Consider the following 21,384-nt stretch of genomic DNA (forward strand, 5'->3'; position numbering starts at 1 on the left):
TATAACTGAAACCCTAATCCAAACACACCCCTAACCCTAATCCCAACAGTAACCCTAACCACACCTCTAACCCTGACACACCCCTAACCCTAATCCCAACCCTATTCCCAACCGTAAATGTAATCTAAACCCTAACCGTAACTTTAGCCCCAACCCTAACCCTAACTTTAGCCCCAACCCTAACTGTAGCCTTAACCCTAGCCCCAACCCTAACCCTAACCCTAGCCCTAATGGGAAAATGGAAATAAATACATTTTTTTTATTTTTCCCTAACTAAGGGGGTGATGATGGGGGGTTTGATTTACTTTTATAGCGAGTTTTTTAGCGGATTTTTATGATTGGCAGCCGTCACACACTGTAAGACGCTTTTTATTGCAAAAAATATTTTTTGCGTTACCACATTTTGAGAGCTATAAATTTTCCATATTTTGGTCCACAGAGTCATGTGAGGTCTTGTTTTTTGCGGGACGAGTTGACGTTTTTATTGGTAACATTTTTAGGCACGTCACATTTTTTGATCGCTTTTTATTCCGATTTTTGTGAGGCAGAATGACCAAAAACCAGCTATTTATGAATTTCTTTTGGGGGAGGCGTTTATACCGTTCCGCGTTTGGTAAAATTGATAAAGCAGTTTTATTCGTTGGGTCAGTACGATTACAGCGATATCTCATTTATATTATTTTTTTATGTTTTGGCGCTTTTATATGATAAAAACTATTTTATGAAAAAAATAATTATTTTTGCATCGCTTTATTCTCAGGACTATAACTTTTTTATTTTTTTGCTGATCATGCTGTATCGTGGCTCGTTATTTGCGGGACAAGATGATGCTTTCAGCGGTACCATGGTTATTTATATCTGTCTTTTTGATCGCGTGTTATTCCACTTTTTGTTCGGCGGTATGATAATAAAGCGTTGTTTTTTGCCTCGTTTTTTTTTTTTTCTTACGGTGTTTACTGAAGGGGTTAACTAGTGGGCCAGTTTTATAGGTCGGGTCTGTTGTGAATTTGGATTCTGGGCTCCCCCGGTGGCTACTGGTGGAATTGAACTGGTGTCTTCATCTTCTCTGTTCACCTGTTCCCATCAAGATGTGGGAGTCGCTATATAACCTTGCTGCTCTGTTAGTTGCTTGCCGGTCAACAATGTTATCAGAAGCCTCTCTGTGCTTGTTCCTGCTCCTAGACAACTACTAGATAAGTTGGACTCTTGTCCATGTTTGTTTTTGCATTTTGTTCCAGTTCACAGCTGTAGTTTCGTTACTGTGTCTGGAAAGCTCTTGTGAACGGGAATTGCCACTCTGGTGTTATGAGTTAATGCCAGAGTTTTAAAGTAATTTCTGGATGGTGTTTTTGATAGGGTTTTCAGCTGGCCATGAAAGTGTCCTTTCTGTCTTCTGCTATGTAGTAAGTGGACCTCAAATTTGCTAAACCTATTTTCATACTACGTTTGTTATTTCATCTCAACTCACCGCCAATACATGTGGGGGGCCTCTGTCTCCTTTCGGGGTATTTCTCTAGAGGTGAGCTAGGACTAATATTTTCCTCTGCTAGCTTTATTTAGTCCTCCGGCTGGGCTGGGCATCTAGAATCAACGTAGGCATGCTACCCGGCCACTGCTAGTTGTGCGTTAGGTTTAGTTCATGGTCAGCTCAGTTCCCATCTTCCAAGAGCTAGTTCCTATATATACTTATGCTATGTTCTCTTGCCATTGAGATCATGACAGTTTGACCGGCCAGCAAAGTGTTAATTGTTTGGGCTGAAGCAGGAGAAAAAGAAGTGTTGAAGGGAAATTTTTTTTTTTTTTTTTTCTTTCCCCTCAGAGTTTTGCTGCCTAGCCCTTAATTGCTGTCTAGCTGCTTCTTACCTCCTCTTAACCCTTGAATGGCTCTGTGTCCACCTGTTTGTAATGGATCTTCAGAGTGTAACTGCAGGTTTGAATAATCTCGCCACGAAGGTACAAAATTTGCAAGATTTTGTTTGTCATGCACCTGTATCTGAGCCGAGAATTCCTTTGCCGGAATTTTTCTCGGGGAATAGATCCGGGTTTCAGAATTTTCGAAATAATTGCAAATTATTTTTGTCTCTGAAATCTCGCTCTGCCGGAGACCCTGCACAGCAGGTCAGGATTGTGATTTCCTTGCTCCGGGGCGACCCTCAGGACTGGGCTTTTTCATTGACACCAGGGGATCCTGCGTTGCTCAATGTGGATGCGTTTTTTCTGGCCTTGGGGTTGCTTTATGACGAACCTCATTTGGAGCTTCAGGCAGAAAAAACTTTGATGTCCCTATCTCAGGGGCAAGATGAAGCGGAAATTTACTGCCAAAGATTCCGTAAATGGTCTGTGCTTACTCAGTGGAATGAGTGCGCCCTGGCGGCGACTTTCAGAGAGGGTCTCTCTGATGCCATTAAGGATGTTATGGTGGGGTTCCCTGTGCCTGCGGGTCTGAATGAGTCCATGACAATGGCTATTCAGATCGATAGGCGTTTGCGGGAGCGCAAACCAGTGCACCATCTGGCGGTGTCCACTGAGAAGTCGCCAGAGAGTATGCAGTGTGATAGAATTCTGTCCCGAAGCGAGCGGCAGAATTTTAGACGGAAAAATGGGTTGTGTTTCTATTGTGGTGATTCTACTCATGTTATATCAGCATGCTCTAAGCGCACTAAAAAGCTTGGTAAATCTGTTTCCATTTGCACCTTACCGTCTAAATTTATTCTATCTGTGACCCTGATTTGCTCTTTGTCATCTATTACCACGGACGCCTATGTCGACTCTGGCGCCGCTTTGAGTCTTATGGATTGGTCCTTTGCCAAACGCTGTGGGTATGATTTAGAGCCTTTGGAGACTCCTATTCCTCTGAAGGGGATTGACTCCACCCCATTGGCTAATAATAAACCACAATACTGGACACAAGTAACTATGCGTATTAATCCGGATCACCAGGAGATTATTCGCTTTCTGGTGCTGTATAATCTACATGATGATTTGGTGCTAGGATTGCCTTGGCTGCAATCTCACAACCCAGTCCTCGACTGGAGAGCTATGTCTGTGTTGAGCTGGGGATGTAAGGGGGCTCATGGGGATGTACCTGTGGTTTCCATTTCATCATCCATTCCCTCTGAAATTCCTGAGTTCCTGTCTGACTATCGTGACGTCTTTGAAGAATCCAAGCTTGGTTCGTTACCTCCGCACCGAGAGTGCGATTGTGCCATAGATTTAATCCCGGGTAGTAAATACCCAAAGGGTCGTTTATTTAATCTGTCTGTGCCTGAACATGCTGCTATGCGAGAATATATAAAGGAGTCCTTGGAAAAGGGACATATTCGTCCATCGTCATCTCCCTTAGGAGCCGGTTTTTTCTTTGTGTCAAAAAAAGACGGCTCTTTGAGACCATGTATTGATTATCGGCTTTTGAATAAAATCACTGTTAAATATCAATACCCATTGCCGTTGCTGACTGATTTGTTTGCTCGCATAAAGGGGGCCAAGTGGTTCTCTAAGATTGACCTTCGTGGGGCGTATAATTTGGTGCGAATCAGGCAGGGGGATGAGTGGAAAACCGCATTTAATACGCCCGAGGGCCACTTTGAGTATTTAGTGATGCCTTTTGGTCTTTCTAATGCTCCGTCAGTTTTCCAGTCCTTTATGCATGATATTTTTCGCGATTATTTGGATAAATTTATGATTGTGTATCTGGATGATATTCTGATTTTTTCGGATGACTGGGACTCTCATGTCCAGCAAGTCAGGAGGGTTTTTCAGGTTTTGCGGTCTAATTCTTTGTGTGTGAAGGGTTCTAAGTGTGTTTTTGGGGTACAGAGGATTTCCTTTTTGGGATATATTTTTTCCCCCTCTTCCATTGAAATGGATCCTGTCAAGGTTCAAGCTATTTGTGATTGGACGCAGCCCTCTTCTCTTAAGAGTCTTCAGAAATTTTTGGGCTTTGCTAACTTTTATCGTCGATTTATTGCTGGTTTTTCGGATATTGCTAAGCCATTGACCGATTTGACTAAGAAGGGTGCTGATGTTGCTGATTGGTCCCCTGATGCTGTGGAGGCCTTTCGGGAGCTTAAGCGCCGTTTTTCCTCTGCCCCTGTGTTGCGTCAGCCTGATGTTGCTCTACCTTTTCAGGTTGAGGTCGACGCTTCTGAGATCGGAGCTGGGGCAGTGTTGTCGCAGAAAAGTTCTGACTGCTCCGTGATGAGGCCTTGTGCCTTCTTTTCCCGTAAATTTTCGCCCGCTGAGCGGAATTATGATGTTGGGAATCGGGAGCTTTTGGCCATGAAGTGGGCTTTTGAGGAGTGGCGCCATTGGCTTGAGGGGGCCAGACATCAGGTGGTGGTATTGACTGACCACAAAAATTTGATTTATCTTGAGACCGCCAGGCGCCTGAATCCTAGACAGGCGCGCTGGTCATTATTTTTCTCTCGGTTTAATTTTGTGGTGTCATACCTACCGGGTTCTAAGAATGTTAAGGCGGATGCCCTTTCTAGGAGTTTTGAGCCTGACTCGCCTGGTAACTCTGAGCCCACAGGTATCCTTAAGGATGGAGTGGTATTGTCAGCCGTTTCTCCAGACCTGCGGCGGGCCTTGCAGGAGTTTCAGGCGGAGAGACCTGATCGTTGCCCACCTGATAAACTGTTTGTTCCTGATGATTGGACCAGTAGAGTCATCTCTGAGGTTCATTCTTCTGCGTTGGCAGGTCATCCTGGCATTTTTGGTACCAGGGATTTGGTGGCAAGGTCCTTCTGGTGGCCTTCCCTGTCACGAGATGTGCGAGGCTTTGTGCAGTCTTGTGACGTTTGTGCTCGGGCCAAGCCTTGTTGTTCTCGGGCTAGTGGATTATTGTTGCCCTTGCCTATTCCTAAGAGGCCTTGGACGCACATCTCGATGGATTTTATTTCAGATCTGCCTGTTTCTCAGAAGATGTCTGTCATCTGGGTGGTGTGTGACCGTTTTTCTAAGATGGTCCATTTGGTTCCTCTGCCCAAGTTACCTTCTTCTTCCGAGTTGGTTCCTCTGTTTTTTCAAAATGTTGTTCGTTTGCATGGTATTCCTGAGAATATCGTTTCTGACAGAGGGACCCAATTCGTGTCTAGATTTTGGCGGGCATTCTGTGCTAGGATGGGCATAGATTTATCTTTTTCGTCCGCTTTCCATCCTCAGACGAATGGCCAGACCGAGCGGATTAATCAGACCCTGGAGACATATCTGAGGTGTTTTGTGTCTGCTGACCAGGATGATTGGGTTGCTTTTTTGCCATTGGCGGAGTTCGCTCTCAATAATCGGGCCAGCTCTGCCACTTTGGTGTCCCCGTTTTTCTGTAATTCGGGGTTTCATCCTCGATTTTCCTCTGGTCAGGTGGAATCTTCGGATTGTCCTGGAGTGGATGCTGTGGTGGAGAGATTGCATCAGATCTGGGGGCAGGTGGTGGACAATTTGAGGTTGTCCCAGGAGAAGACTCAGCTTTTTGCCAACCGCCACCGTCGTGTTGGTCCTCGGCTTTCTGTTGGGGATTTGGTGTGGTTGTCTTCTCGTTTTGTCCCTATGAGGGTCTCTTCTCCTAAGTTTAAGCCTCGGTTTATCGGCCCGTATAAGATATTGGAGATTCTTAACCCTGTTTCCTTCCGTTTGGACCTCCCTGCATCTTTTTCTATTCATAACGTTTTTCATCGGTCATTATTGCGCAGGTATGAGGTACCGGTTGTGCCTTCCGTTGAGCCTCCTGCTCCGGTGTTGGTTGAGGGTGAGTTGGAGTACGTTGTGGAGAAAATTTTGGACTCTCGTGTTTCCAGACGGAGACTCCAGTATCTGGTCAAGTGGAAGGGATACGGCCAGGAGGATAATTCTTGGGTGAATGCATCTGATGTTCATGCCTCCGATCTGGTTCGTGCCTTTCATAGGGCCCATCCTGATCGCCCTGGTGGTTCTGGTGAGGGTTCGGTGCCCCCTCCTTGAGGGGGGGGGTACTGTTGTGAATTTGGATTCTGGGCTCCCCCGGTGGCTACTGGTGGAATTGAACTGGTGTCTTCATCTTCTCTGTTCACCTGTTCCCATCAAGATGTGGGAGTCGCTATATAACCTTGCTGCTCTGTTAGTTGCTTGCCGGTCAACAATGTTATCAGAAGCCTCTCTGTGCTTGTTCCTGCTCCTAGACAACTACTAGATAAGTTGGACTCTTGTCCATGTTTGTTTTTGCATTTTGTTCCAGTTCACAGCTGTAGTTTCGTTACTGTGTCTGGAAAGCTCTTGTGAACGGGAATTGCCACTCTGGTGTTATGAGTTAATGCCAGAGTTTTAAAGTAATTTCTGGATGGTGTTTTTGATAGGGTTTTCAGCTGGCCATGAAAGTGTCCTTTCTGTCTTCTGCTATGTAGTAAGTGGACCTCAAATTTGCTAAACCTATTTTCATACTACGTTTGTTATTTCATCTCAACTCACCGCCAATACATGTGGGGGGCCTCTGTCTCCTTTCGGGGTATTTCTCTAGAGGTGAGCTAGGACTAATATTTTCCTCTGCTAGCTTTATTTAGTCCTCCGGCTGGGCTGGGCATCTAGAATCAACGTAGGCATGCTACCCGGCCACTGCTAGTTGTGCGTTAGGTTTAGTTCATGGTCAGCTCAGTTCCCATCTTCCAAGAGCTAGTTCCTATATATACTTATGCTATGTTCTCTTGCCATTGAGATCAAGACACGGGTCGTTACGGACGCGGCGATACTAAATATGTGTACTTTTATTGTTTTTTTTATTATTTAGATAAAGAAATGTATTTATGGGAATAATATATATATATTTTTTTTCATTATTTTGGAATATTTTTTTTTATTTTTTTTTACACATTTGGAAATTTTTTTTTTTTACTTTTTTACTTTGCCCCAGGGGGGGACAATACAGATCGGTGATCTGCCAGTTTGCATAGCACTCTGACAGATCACCGATCTGCGAGAAGTGCAGGCTGCTTCACAGTGCCTGCTCTGAGCAGGCTTCTGTGAAGCCACCTCCCTCCCTGCAGGACCTGGATCCGCGGCCATCTTGGATCCGGGTCTGGAGCAGGCAGGGAGGGAGGTAAGACCCTCGCAGCAACGCGATCACATCGCGTTGCTGCTGGGGGCTCAGGGAAGCCCTCAGGGAGCCCCCTCCCTGCGCGATGCTTCCCTGCACCGCCGGCACATCGCGATCATGTTTGATCGCGGTGTGCCGGGGGTTAATGTGCCGGGGGCGGTCCGTGACCGCTCCTGGCACATAGTGCCGGATGTCAGCTGCGATAGGCAGCTGACACCCGGCCGCGATCGGCCGCGCTCCCCCCGTGAGCGCCGCCGATCGCGCTGGACGTACTATCCCGTCCGTGGTCATGGGGGCCCACCCCACCTCGACGGGATAGTACGTCCGATGTCAGAAAGGGGTTAAAGGGACCAAAAGTAATTGGACAATTGACTCCAAGGCTATTTCATGGACAGGTGTGGGAAATCCCTTCATTATGTCATTCTCAATTAAGCAGATAAAAGGCCTGGAGTTGATTTGAGGTGTAGTGCTTGCATTTGGAAGGTTTTGCTGTGAAGTAAACATGCGGTCAAAGGAGCTCTCCATGCAGGTAAAACAAGCCATCCTTAAGCTGCGAAAACAGAAAAAACCCATCCGAGAAATTGCTACAATATTAGGAGAATAATCTTTCCTGAGAAAGAAAGAAAGCACTGGTGAACTCATCAATGCAAAAAGACCTGGGCACCCACGGAAGACAACAGTGGTGGGTGATCGCAGAATAATCTCCATGGTCAAGAGAAACCCCTTCACAACAGCCAACCAAGTGAACAACTCTCTCCAGGAGGTCGGCGTATGAATATCCAAATCTACCATAAAGAGAAGACTGCATGAAAGTAAATACAGAGGGTTCACTGCACGGTGCAAGCCACTCATAAGCATCAAGAATAAAGAGGCTAGACTAGACTTTGCTAAAAAACATCTAAAAAAGCCAGCACAGTTCTGGAAAAACATTTTTTGGACAGATGAAACCAAGATCAACCTCTACCAGAATGATGGAAATAGAAAAGTATGGCGAAGGCTTGGTACAGCTCATGATCCAAAGCATACCACATCATCTGTAAAACACGGCGGAGGCAGTGTGATGGCTTGGGCATGCATGGCTGCCAGTGGCACTGGGTCACTAGTGTTTATTGATGATGTGACACAGGACAGAAGCAGCCGAATGAATTCTGAGGTATTCAGAGCCATACTGTGTGCTCTGTTATGGTTTCCAATGGCAAGGAAACATCAGAAGCATAGAATAAACGGACAAGCTCTCGGGTGATGGAAACTAGAGCTGACCGCGATGCTAAACCTACACACCACACTAGAAGTAGCCAGGGGGCATTCCTGCGTTGTCTCTAGATGCCGCGCGCCAGCCGGAGAACTAACTACCCCTGGTAGAAGAAAACACAGTCCTGGCTTGCCTCCAGAGAATGTCCCCACAGGAGATAGCAGCCCCCCACATATAATAACGGTGAGAGCAGATGAAAAGACACACGTAGTATGAAAGCAGATTTAGCACAGAGAGGCCCGCTAACTAAATAGCAGAAAGATACAACAGAGGACTTCGCGGTCAGCTGCAAAACCCTTCAAAACACCATCCTGAAATTACCTTAACTCATGTGACAACTCATGACACCGGAGTGGTAATTTCAGCCCAACAAGAGCTTCCAGCTGCAGAGATTCACATAAGTGCAAACTGGACAAAACATACAAAAATAGACTTAAGGACTAAAGTGTCCAACTTAGCTGAGCAGAAAACTGGGAGCAGGAACATGCAACAGAATCACTCTGGATACATTGATGGCCAGCATTAGAATGACTGAGGAGCAAGGTTAAATAGGATACTCCCACATCCTGATAGGAACAGGTGAACTGAGAAGGCAAAGCTTGCAGGACACCAGTACCACAAGAGACCACCGGGGGAGCCCACGAACCGAATCACAACAGTGCTCAGATCCAGCCAAATGCAGCCAAACTGATTGGTCGTCGTTTCATACTACAGATGGACAATAACCCAAAACATAAAGCCAAAGCAACCCAGGAGTTTATTAAAGCAAAGAAGTGGAATATTCTTGAATGGCCAAGTCAGCCACCTGATCTCAACCCAATTGAGAATGTATTTCACTTGTTAAAGACTAAACTTCAGACAGAAAGGCCCACAAACAAACAGCAACTGAAAACCACCGCAGTGAAGGCCTGGCAGAGCATCAAAAAGGAGGAAACACAGCGTCTGGTGATGTCCACGAGTTCAAGACTTCAGGCAGTCATTGCCAACAAAGGGTTTGCAACCAAGTACTAAAAATGAACATTTTATTTAAAATCATTGAATCTGTCCAATTACTTTTGGTCCCTTTAAAAACAGGGTGGCACATGTTAAGGAGCTGAAACTCCTAAACCCTTCATCCAATTTTAATGTGGATACCCTCAAATGAAAGCTGAAAGTCTGAACTTCAACTTCACCTGAATTATTTTGTTTAAAATTCATTGTGCTAATGTCTATAACCAAAATTCGAAAAATGATGTCTCTGTCCAAATATATATGGACCTAACTGTATATCACACATCACTCGGATGATATCTAAGTGATGTGCGTTGTCTCAGTCGCACCCATAGGCTTATATGGGTGCGAGCGAGCCGAGACTCGCACCCATATAGCATACCATGTTATAACATACCATGTTCTAAAAGATTAATTTACATTTTTTTCATGCTAGAGCTTTCATAACTAATACATGTTTTTGCTGTTGTCTAATATGTACTAGTGAGTAGCTTATAGGAAAGCTTATAGGCTATTAACCTGTAGAATTCCATGATGAAATTGCGACTCACTGGAGAAAACTAACTTTGTTCCTCCCAGGAGGTGCCGGCTTTCAGTCATACGGGCATATTGCCATGGCTATAATTATGTCTCACAGCACTATAAGCAGTGAATGTAGCCGCACCAGCTCGCCTGTATGACTGAAAGCTGATGGCTCCCAGGACGAATAAAGTCCACTTACTCCCAGAAGCTGCACTTCATATTTCTAATGTTAGTAACATTAGCCCATTATCTACAGGTAAATAGCATTATGTGTGGTGACCTGTTCCCTTTACATTTGTTTTTAGAGACATGCTTTTTTTCATAGTCAAAAAAGTACAAAAAAATACAGTTTGGTTAATTGATACAAAAATAATGTAGACCACTATGCAGTCCTTAATTAAATATAGACACAAAAATACAGACACAAAAGACACAAGTGTGAATGTTGTCTCATACAAACGACATTTAGCAAGGTCACAATAGTTTATTTTTTTGGGGGGTGTGGGTGAAAATTAGTATTATCTATTGATAATCAGTAAATTAAAAACAGCAATTGGAACATACTGAACAAATCAATTTTACTCTATCTCCTACAATGGATAGTGCTATAGCTTATACTACATAAAATAATGCTCACCTTGGCAAATTACATTTCCATTAATACAGTAGCTGAAAAGAAGGGAATAGTGTACTTCAAAAAATTTTTTCAAGATTTCAAGATAACATTATGTGGCATTTCCAAACGTTTACCTATAAGCCCAAAATATAGTTACATGGATTTATCCAGCTAGATATGTTTAACACCTTCCTGACAGGGTGATTTTCTGTTTTTGAGCATTCATTTTTTACTCCATTTCTCTTTCAAGAACCTTCATTTTTTCTGTCAACATAGCTATTATAGAATGTGTTTTTTGTAGTATGAGCTACAGATTTGAATGATGCCATTTGTTTTACCATGTCATGCACAGTAACTTAAGAAAAAAATTCCAAATGCAGTGAAAAGGTGATCCACTACCACACATGCGCACATTGTATTTTGCGATAGTTTTAGAGGTTTTGCTTTAGCAGCTTTCATTGTGCAGTAAACATGACCTGCTGTAATCAGTATGATTACAGCAATGCCAAACTTTAAAAACAAATATTATTTAAGTTGTGAAAATAAAATAAGAAATTTGCAAATAAAAAAATAGTTTTGTGTTGATATTTTCTGAGACCTGTAACTTTTTCAGTTTACTATCAACAGGACTATTGTTTTTTATTGGTACCATTGTAAGGTACAAATGACATTTTGATCACATTTTATTGCATTTTTTTGTAGCGTTAGGGGTGCCCGAAAAAAATGAAAAACTCTTTTTATTTTTTGTTGTGTAGCAAAACCAAATAAGTTTTTTCATTTCTTTATTTTTGAAAGGGGAAAAAATTGTAATAGAATTCCTGTTTTTAATATTTGCTTTTTATTTTTTAAAACTTTTGTTTATATTATTTCTTAGTGCCCTTAGTGAACTTGAACCTGTTATCCTCTCATCACTTGTTTTATGTACTGCATTATTATAATATTGCAGTATATAGCTAAAATCACTGTCTTCTATGAAGCCCAGCCAGCATCCTTAGGTGCCTTCAGCAGTCACGCTGTTACCGAAACTGGCAGTCAGCATCTGCCAGGTATGGTGTAGGCTCAGTTTGTTAAGTACAATATACACACAGGCAGCTGACATAAAATGTACAAGTACAACCTATGTCGAGAAGGAGTTAGAAATGGAAAAACATTCAACTTATTAATATACTTCCATTATCATAAGCTCAACTGATGTTTGACTTTCACGTATGAGCACTAAAAGAAGGCTATATTTACCTCTTTTTTTACTTCTTTGGGCTCCTAAAACACTAAATATTACTATACTGTATATAATGAAAAACATTGCTAAAAAAAATTGCTGAAACATGACAGTCAATGCCATCCTATCAGAACACTTGGTTTTTGATTCAGCATATTTTATATCCATATACAGTTGTGCTCAAAAGTTTACATACCCTGGCAGAATTTTAGCTTTCTTGGCCTTTTTCGGAGAATATGAATGATAACACCAAAACTTTTTCTCCACTCATGGTTAGTGATTGGGTGAAGCCATTTACTGTCAATCTACTGTGCTTTCTCTTTTTAAATCATAATAACAACCCAAAACATCTACCAGACCCTGATCAAAAGTTCACATACCCTGGTGATTTTGACCTGATAGCATGCACAGAAGTTGACACAAATGGATTTGAATGGCTACTAAAGATAATATCCTCACCTGTGACCTGTTTGCTTGTAATCAGTGTGTGTGCATAAAAGCTGAGTGAGTTTCTGGGATCTAGACAGACTCTTGCATCTTTCATGCAGCCACTGATGTTTCTGGATTGTGAGTCATGGGGAAAGGAAAAGATCTGTCAATGGATCTACGGGAAAAGGTAGTTGAACTGTATAAAACAGGAAAGGGATAAAAAAACTGTCCAAGGAATTGATAATGCCAGTTAGCAGTGTTCAGACTGTGATTAACAAATGGAAAAACAGGAGCTCTGTAAAAACAAAACCACGGTCAGGTAGACCAACAAAAATTTCATCCACAACTGCCAGGAAAATTGTTTAGGATGCAAAGAAAAACCCAGAAATAGCATCAGCTGAAATACAGGACTCTCTGAAAACTAGTGGTGTGGCTGTTTCAAAAAACACAATAAGGAGGCACTTGAAAAAAAATGGGCTGCATGGTCCATTCGCCATAAGAAAGTGATTACTGCGCAAATGCCACAAAGTATATTGCCTACAAAGTGCAAAACATCACAGAGACAAGCCTCAAAACTTCTGGAATAAGGTAATGTGGAGTGATGAGACCAAAATTTAACTTTTTGGCCACAACCATAAATGTTACATTTAGAGAGAAGTCAACAAGGCCTATGATGAAAGAAACACCATTCCTACTGTAAAGCACAGAGGTGGATCGCTGATCTTTTGGGGATGTATGAGCTACAAAGGCACAGGAAACTTGGTCAAAGTTGAAGGAAAGATGAATGCAGCATGTTATCAGCAAATACTGGAGGCAAATTTGCAATCATGAGCCCAGAAGCTGCGCATGGGATGTACTTGGACGTTTCAACATGACAACGATCCAAAACAGAAGGCCAAGTTGACCTGTCATTTGGCAGAACAAAATGAAGGTTCTGGAGTGGTCATCTCGGTCTCCTGACCTCAATATCATTGAGCCACTCTAGAGAGATTTCAAGTGCCCAGTTCATGCTAGACAGCCCAGGAATTTACAGGAACTGGATGTTTTTTGCCAAGAGAAGTGGGCAGCTTTACCATCTGAGAAAATAAAGAACCTCATCCACAACTACCACAAAAGACTTCAAGCTGTCATTGATGTTAGAGGGGGCAATGCATAGTATTAAGAAATGGTGTATGTAAACTTTTGATCAGGGTCATTTGGATGTTTTGGGTTGTCATGATTTAAAAAGAGAAAACACAGTAGTTTGACAACAAAATGGCTTAACCCAACCACTAATCATGAGTGGAAAAAAGGTTTGGTGCTATCATTCATATTCTCTGAAAAAATGCCAAGAAAGCAAAAATTCTGCCAGGGGATGCAAACTTTTGAGCACAACTATAATTCAGGAATTGGCATTACTGTTTATTTCAATACATGTTCCAAAATTGTAAAAATGTCACCACAGCTAATTAAATTGATTACCATTGTTTGTCGCAATGATCATAAATCATTGAATTTGCTGCAATTACTTGGCCATTATGTAAACAACTGCATTTTGAAAGTGGAACACATTGCATAACATTTTGATCCAGGTAAGGAGCTCCAGGGGGACAGGTTGGGTAGCAACCTAAAATAGAGGCAATATATCAAGTATCATTGTTTCTTATTCACAGCATTAGTTACAATCTTACTTAAGAAAGAAAACCTACATGAAAACATTTAATATTATTTGATAGGGCTATTTTCCCCCCAATGATAAACCTACCATATTTGTTTTGTGAGCATATAAAAAAACACATACAAAAAAATAATTTTCACTCAAAATGTTAAACTGAAATTATACCATTCACCATACTGTATCATGATCAGTGTAATTCACTGATGAGTAGCTACATATTAATTTAACTAAACATACAATTATAAACAAACTATCAAAAAAATTATGAACATATTCAGCGTTATAAGCCAAACCTGTAACAATCTGGTCATTATATATTTATTCTAAATATCTACTTTCTTTTATTAACTGCTAATGTAATTGACAGGTCCATATTGGTTTTTATCGCTAACATCTGTGTTTATTAAATGTACTTAAAATAATCATGCTATGAATAGTCATACCTTCTAAGAATGGTGCAAACTTATCAAAAATTTCTTGATTGCTACATGTTTTCACATAGGTTGCTCCACATGGTTCATAATGCCAAATGTTCTCTCTTTTGGCATTGTAATAATCACAGCACATTGCTACAAGGACATAAAATTCAGGGAAAAATACCTCTTAGATCAAGTAAATGGAATTTTGAAAAATAATCAAGCAACACAACCTTCTCAGATTTTAGAATAGGGTGCAAAAATTTAAATGCATTACAAACATTTCTTATAACATATTTTTTAAGTATTTCTATATGGTTAACCCGCTGAAGTAGGAAAAATATTCAATGCCACAAAACCATTGACTTATCATAATGCATTTGCCATGATGTTAGTCCTCCTCAGAGCTGTTAACAGGAACTATAAGAAAAGGTAGAATGGATTTTATCAACTGGTTGGTCAACTAAGAGTAAGTCTAGGGCTACAGGGCGGCAAGTGTCACACAAGAGCTGTTCTCCCACAGTTTGTGTAACCAAAAATATTTGTGTAACTTGTCTGTGAATTGCTATAATGCAAATATTTTACAGATCTGATTTTTCTAAAAATAAAAAAGCGAAGTTGTGGACAATTCTCACACAAGTCACCATGTCACGTAACATGTATTGAAGTCTATGGCAAGTGTCTCGCATATGACTTACTATCAGCAACAGATAATCCAACAGATTTTAAAACAAATGCTGTATGTTGTATATTACATCCAACAGTGAAATATCTCACTCCGATTTCAGTGTTGCTTGAAATTTTGCTGTGTAGCCTTAGCCTAAGGTTGGGGTCACACTAGCGTATGATACGGACGAGTGCTATGCGAGAAAACATCACATTGCACTAGGACCAGTGTTAATCTATGGGGCAGCTCTCACCACCGTTATTTTTCTCAGGCGTATTCAGCATGCGTGTAAAATCGCTGCATACTGCGATTGTACACGTATGTCATCCGAGACTCGTCAATGTAAGTCTATGGGTGCGAAAAAACTCGGACACCACACGGACCAACATTGTGACTTGTGAGAAATGCGCACACATTTTCCTAATTTCAGCCCATTGAGCCATTAAATTCAATTGGGAAAAGCAGTGAGAAATATAAAGCTATACAGATGTCATACGGATACATAGGTGCGAGAAAATCGCATCATCGCATTGCAAACCCATTACACACGGATGACCATATGGAGAACACTTGTGCGACTCTCAGCAGGGAGACTCAGACTGATTTTTCATACGGTAAGTGTGTCCCCGGCCTAAGAGCTACACTTTGTGCAGAATTATTAGGCAATTTGTATTTTTGATGACTTGTTTTATTATTTAACAAACACAGTGCTGATAGTGAAGCCAAAAGGTTAATAAACATGAAACCTTATCATTTAATAAAGTAAAAGTGAGGTTTTGAATTTCTAAGAAGGATATCTATGTGTGCATAATTATTGGGCAATGATAAGTGTACAGAATTAAATATGCAACTAAATGAAAAATGTGAATTTTCCCATCTCAATTGCATTTCATAATCTATTGAAGTGAGAATAATAACCACACAACTCAAAATGTACAAAAATACATTCCTGAAATTTTGAAAAAAGATATCAGCTACCAATATAGCCACTAGTGTTGAGCGATACCGTCCGATACTTGAAAGTATCGGTATCGGAAAGTATCGGCCGATACCGGCAAAGTATCGGATCCAATCCGATACCGATACCCGATACCAATACAAGTCAATGGGACTCAAGTATCGGACGGTATTCCTGATGGTTCCCAGGGTCTGAAGGAGAGGAAACTCTCCTTCAGGCCCTGGGATCCATATAAATGTGTAAAAGAAAGAATTAAAATAAAAAATATCGCTATACTCACCTGTCCGACGCAGCCTGGACCTCAGCGAGGGAACCGGCAGCGTTGTTTGTTTAAAATTCGCGCTTTTACTTGGTTACGTGAAGTCCCGGCTTGTGATTGGTCAGGGCGGCCATGTTGCCGGGACGCGGACCAATCACAGCAAGCCGTGACGAAATTACGTCACGGCTTGCTGTGATTGGTCCGCGTCCCGGCAACATGGCCGCCATTAACCAATCACAAGCCGTGACGTCACGGGAGGCTGGACACGCGCGCTTTTTAAAAAGCGCGCGTGTCCAGCCTCCCGTGACGTCACGGCTTGTGATTGGTTGCGTCTCCCATGTGACTGCGATGCAACCAATCACAAAGCCGGGACGTAACTTTAAAATCCTTAAGGACCTGAAATTACGTCACGGCTTGCTGTGATTGGTTGCGTCGCCCATGTGACTGCGACGCAACCAATCACAACGCCGGAACGTAATTTTAAGATCCTGAAGGACCTGAAATTACGTCACGGCTTGCTGTGATTGGTTGCGTCCCGGTCACATGGGCGGCACGCAACCAATCACAAGCCGGGACTCACGTAAAGGAAAGAAAAGCGCGAATTTTAAACAAAGAACGCTGCCGCTTCCCTCGGTAAGGTGCAGGCTGCGTCGGAGAGGTGAGTATAGCAATATTTTTTATTTTAATGCTCTCTTTTACACATTTTTACATTAATGTTGTTTCGATACCGATACCCGATATCACAAAAATATCGGATCTCGGTATCGGAATTCCGATACAGCAAGTATCGGCCGATACCCGATACTTGCAGTATCGGAATGCTCAACACTAATAGCCACCCTTCTTTTCAATAACAGGCATAAGCCTTACATTCAGGGAGTTTGTTAGTTTATTAATATGTTCACAATCAACTTTCTTTGAGCAGCACAAATCACTGCCTTACGGGCACACTATTCAGAGAAGTGCACTGCTTTCCTTCTCTAACAATCAATGGATGTTTTGGGTTCTCATTATGATTTAAAAAGAGAAAACACAGTAGTTTGACAATAAATGGCTTCACCCAACCACTAACCACGAGTGGAGAAAAAGTTTTGGTGTTATCAATCATATTCTCTGAAATAAGGCCAAGAAAGCAAAAGTTCTGCCAGGGTATGTAAACTTTTGAGCACTACTGTAGATTGTGGGCAACATGTCGCACTTGCAGAGCCTCTGATATGCCAAAACAGCAGAAACCCCTTATAACTATGCAGCGCCCCAGAGTCCTGGTCGTTGCAGTACTGTGGCTCCGCCGCTAAGGGGGGCTATGGTACATCTGATGGCACTGAAGGAGTTCATCTGACCAGGTATCACAGACACCAATACATTTCACAGTCTGGCCTCCAGGGGGAGCTAAGGGTACTATTCATTAGGCCACTCCTCACAGTCTGGTAAAACTGGGGGTTAGGCAGGAAGTTAGAGAGAAAGCTGACTGGGTTGGAACCAGGCAACACCTTGTGGCAGAGGGTGTTGTAGGGGAAGATTCAGAGGGGTCCTTGTCAGGGGTGGGATCCTGACAGAGGCCTAGCAACCAGAGAGAACGCTACGGGACCGCGCCTGCACGATATAGCGGCGGTACCCCAAGAAAGGATAAGAAGCGAGGTATATTGTGCTGAGTGAGAAACGAGATCAACGCAACAAGGAGAATACCAGTAGGAGTCGTGCTGTAAGACGAGGCAACATCTTACTGAGGCGCATAACCGTTGGCCGGAACGCCGAGGAAGTATAGAGCTCCAAGCCAAACTTCAAACCTACGGCAGGACAGTCAGTTATAGGCGGGCTGTCTCACTCAATTGACCTAGGAATACACAGGGGGGTAACAACAGGAGTGGGGCGACGCTAGAGTCCCGGAAGAGCTCCGAGCCTCCCCGTCATACGGGTGCGTCCTATCCATAAGATCTGGGGGACGTGGAAGAACATCAGAATAGAGTTGTGAGGGAACACGAGAAACAGACACAACAGTTGTGAGGACTATCCCGTGGTGGTCAGCAGGGAAGGACTACAACACACAAGCGCTAGCAGGTAGGCACAGATTTCCACCTGCAAAGGGAACTCTGGAGGTGCCATCGGACTGACCAGGCTTGCGCAGCCCAGTTAACCGTATTCCGGATTGAGGACCCTGAAGCCTTCAGTAAAGAGGTAAAGAGACTGCAACCTGGTGTCCTCATTATTTACTGCACCGCACTACCACCACCATCCACACCTTTCATTGGGCGCCCCTCAGCAGGGTCACGGACCGGGTCTAGCCACCGTGACAACCCCAGAGCAGAGACTCAGAGGCCCAGTACCGGGTACCCCTTGGCCCTGCGGCAGTGGGGGCGCTGCAATTTTGGCGTCACGAACAGGATCTACTTAAGCCTGAAGAATCAGGTCATGTGTGCCTTGGAACTGTGATTTATTATACTTGGACTGTGACTTATTGCAAAGACTGTGCTGTGCCACTTGCCACCAAAATCCGCCGCCATTACAGCGCTGAGGAGAGCGCAGGAGAAGAAGAGGGGCGTGGAGTGGGCGTAAACAAGCTGAAGAGCGCGAACGACAATGGCCGCCCAGTCTAAATATTTCTGCGTCCTGAGGACGTGTCCGTCAACAGCCGAGGTCCGCCTTCTCATCCTCGTTGGAGGGTGGAGACCATGGAGAAGGGGCCACCCACGAAAGAGACCGCGGGAAGAGGACACTGGAGAGGAAGCGAAGATGGCGACGCCAGGAGCACCGCGTGGGAATGACCCGACTCAGCGAGAGGATGCACAAGCCGACACAGCCCCGGACACGCCATCGTTGCGGGAACTGACCCTTGCGGAGCTACCGATGGGCCGACCCCCATGGCCGTCGTCCGAAGAGTGTGTGGCTGCAGCCGAGGCCCGGCAGATAGCCTACCGCCTGGAAGCCGATGCTCGTGTGATCGCTCGGCTGGGTGTTATGACCCCAATGGCGAGGGTCTCAGAGGAACGTGGAAGTCTGCAGAATACAAAAATCCAGCTCATAGGGCAGTGGTAACTGGGTTGACCATATATCTACTCCTAACGCCAACACTAGAAGTAGCCGGGGATCATTCCTACGTTGATTCTAGATGACACGCGCCAGCCGGAGAATCTAGCTACCCCTAGTAGAGGAAAACAAAGACCTTTCTTGCCTCCAGAGAAGGGGACCCCAAAGCTGGATAGAAGCCCCCCACAAATAATGACGGTGAGGTAAGAAGAAATGACAAACACAGAAATGAACCAGGTTTAGCACAGAGAGGCCCGCTTACTGATAGCAGAATAAAGAAAGGTAACTTATATGGTCAACAAAAACCCTATCAAAATCCACACTGGAAATTCAAGAACCCCCGAACCGTCTAACGGTCCGGGGGGAGAACACCAGCCCCTAGAGCTTCCAGCAAAGGTCAGGATATAGATTTGGAACAAGCTGGACAAAAATACAAAACCAAAACAAATAGCAAAAAGCAAAAGGCAGACTTAGCTGATATAACTGGAACCAGGATCAGTAGACAAGAGCACAGCAGACTAGCTCTGATAACTACGTTGCCAGGCATTGAACTGAAGGTCCAGGGAGCTTAAATAGCAACACCCCTAACTAACGACCCAGGTGCGGATAAAAGGAATGACAGAAAAACCAGAGTCAAAAAACTAGTAACCACTAGAGGGAGCAAAAAGCAAATTCACAACAGTACCCCCCCCTTAGTGAGGGGTCACCGAACCCTCACCACGACCACCAGGGCGATCAGGATGAGCGGCATGAAAGGCACGAACTAAATCGGCCGCATGAACATCAGAGGCGACCACCCAGGAATTATCCTCCTGACCATAGCCCTTCCACTTGACCAGGTACTGAAGCCTCCGCCTGGAGAGGCGAGAATCCAAGATCTTCTCCACCACGTACTCCAACTCGCCCTCAACCAACACCGGAGCAGGAGGCTCAGCAGAAGGAACTACAGGCACAATGTACCGCCGCAACAAGGACCTATGAAATACATTGTGAATAGCAAACGACACAGGAAGATCCAGACGAAAAGATACAGGATTAAGGATTTCCAATATCTTGTAAGGCCCAATAAAACGAGGTTTAAATTTGGGAGAGGAGACCTTCATAGGAACAAAGCGGGAAGAAAGCCACACCAAATCCCCAACGCGTAGTCGGGGACCCACACCGCGGCGGCGGTTGGCAAAGCGCTGAGCCTTCTCCTGTGACAACTTCAAGTTGTCCACCACATGATTCCAGATCCGCTGCAACCTATCCACCACAGAATCCACCCCAGGACAGTCAGAAGGCTCCACATGACCCGAAGAAAAGCGAGGATGGAAACCAGAGTTGCAGAAAAAAGGCGAAACCAAGGTGGCGGAACTAGCCCGATTATTAAGGGCAAACTCAGCCAACGGCAAGAATGTCACCCAATCGTCCTGATCAGCAGAGACAAAACACCTCAAATAAGCCTCCAAAATCTGATTGGTTCGCTCCGTCTGTCCATTAGTCTGAGGATGGAAAGCAGACGAAAACGACAAATCAATGCCCATCCTACTACAAAAGGATCGCCAGAACCTGGAAACGAACTGGGATCCTCTGTCTGACACAATATTCTCAGGGATGCCGTGCAAACGAACCACGTTCTGGAAAAACACAGGAACCAGATCGGAAGAGGAAGGCAGCTTAGGCAAAGGAACCAAATGGACCATCTTGGAGAAGCGATCACATATCACCCAGATAACGGACATGCCCTGAGATAGCGGAAGATCAGAAATGAAATCCATGGAGATATGTGTCCAAGGTCTCTTCGGGACAGGCAAGGGCAAGAGCAAACCGCTGGCACGAGAACAGCAAGGCTTAGCTCGAGCACAAGTCCCACAGGACTGCACAAATGACCGCACATCCCTTGACAAGGAAGGCCACCAAAAGGACCTGGCCACCAGATCTCTGGTGCCAAAAATTCCCGGGTGACCTGCCAACACCGAGGAATGAACCTCGGAAATGACTCTGCTGGTCCACTTATCCGGGACAAACAGTCTGTCAGGTGGACAAGACTCAGGCCTATCAGCCTGAAATCTCTGCAACACACGTCGCAGATCCGGAGAAATAGCTGACAAGATAACTCCATCTTTAAGAATACCAACAGGATCAGCGACTCCAGGAGCATCAGGCACAAAGCTCCTAGAAAGAGCATCGGCCTTCACATTCTTTGAACCTGGTAAATACGAGACAACAAAATCAAAGCGGGAGAAAAACAATGACCAGCGGGCCTGTCTAGGATTCAGGCGTTTGGCAGACTCGAGATACATCAGATTTTTGTGATCAGTCAAGACCACCAC

General features: G+C 43.9%; 1 protein-coding gene across 1 annotated transcript in view; it reads right to left on the reverse strand.

Annotated features, from left to right (window-relative positions):
* MUC19 (mucin 19, oligomeric) overlaps positions 1 to 21,384 on the reverse strand; it is a 763,086-nt gene that overhangs the window by 358,230 nt on the left and 383,472 nt on the right. Inside the window, exons 33-35 of the mRNA XM_077264813.1 lie at positions 14,189 to 14,314; positions 13,550 to 13,694; positions 10,462 to 10,493 (exon numbers count right to left, since the gene is read on the reverse strand). Coding sequence (XP_077120928.1) covers positions 10,462 to 10,493; positions 13,550 to 13,694; positions 14,189 to 14,314 — 303 coding nt within the window. The remainder of the gene's footprint in view (positions 1 to 10,461; positions 10,494 to 13,549; positions 13,695 to 14,188; positions 14,315 to 21,384) is intronic.

This window comes from Ranitomeya variabilis, chromosome 5 (assembly GCF_051348905.1).
Source record: "Ranitomeya variabilis isolate aRanVar5 chromosome 5, aRanVar5.hap1, whole genome shotgun sequence".
Lineage (NCBI taxonomy): Eukaryota > Metazoa > Chordata > Amphibia > Anura > Dendrobatidae > Ranitomeya > Ranitomeya variabilis.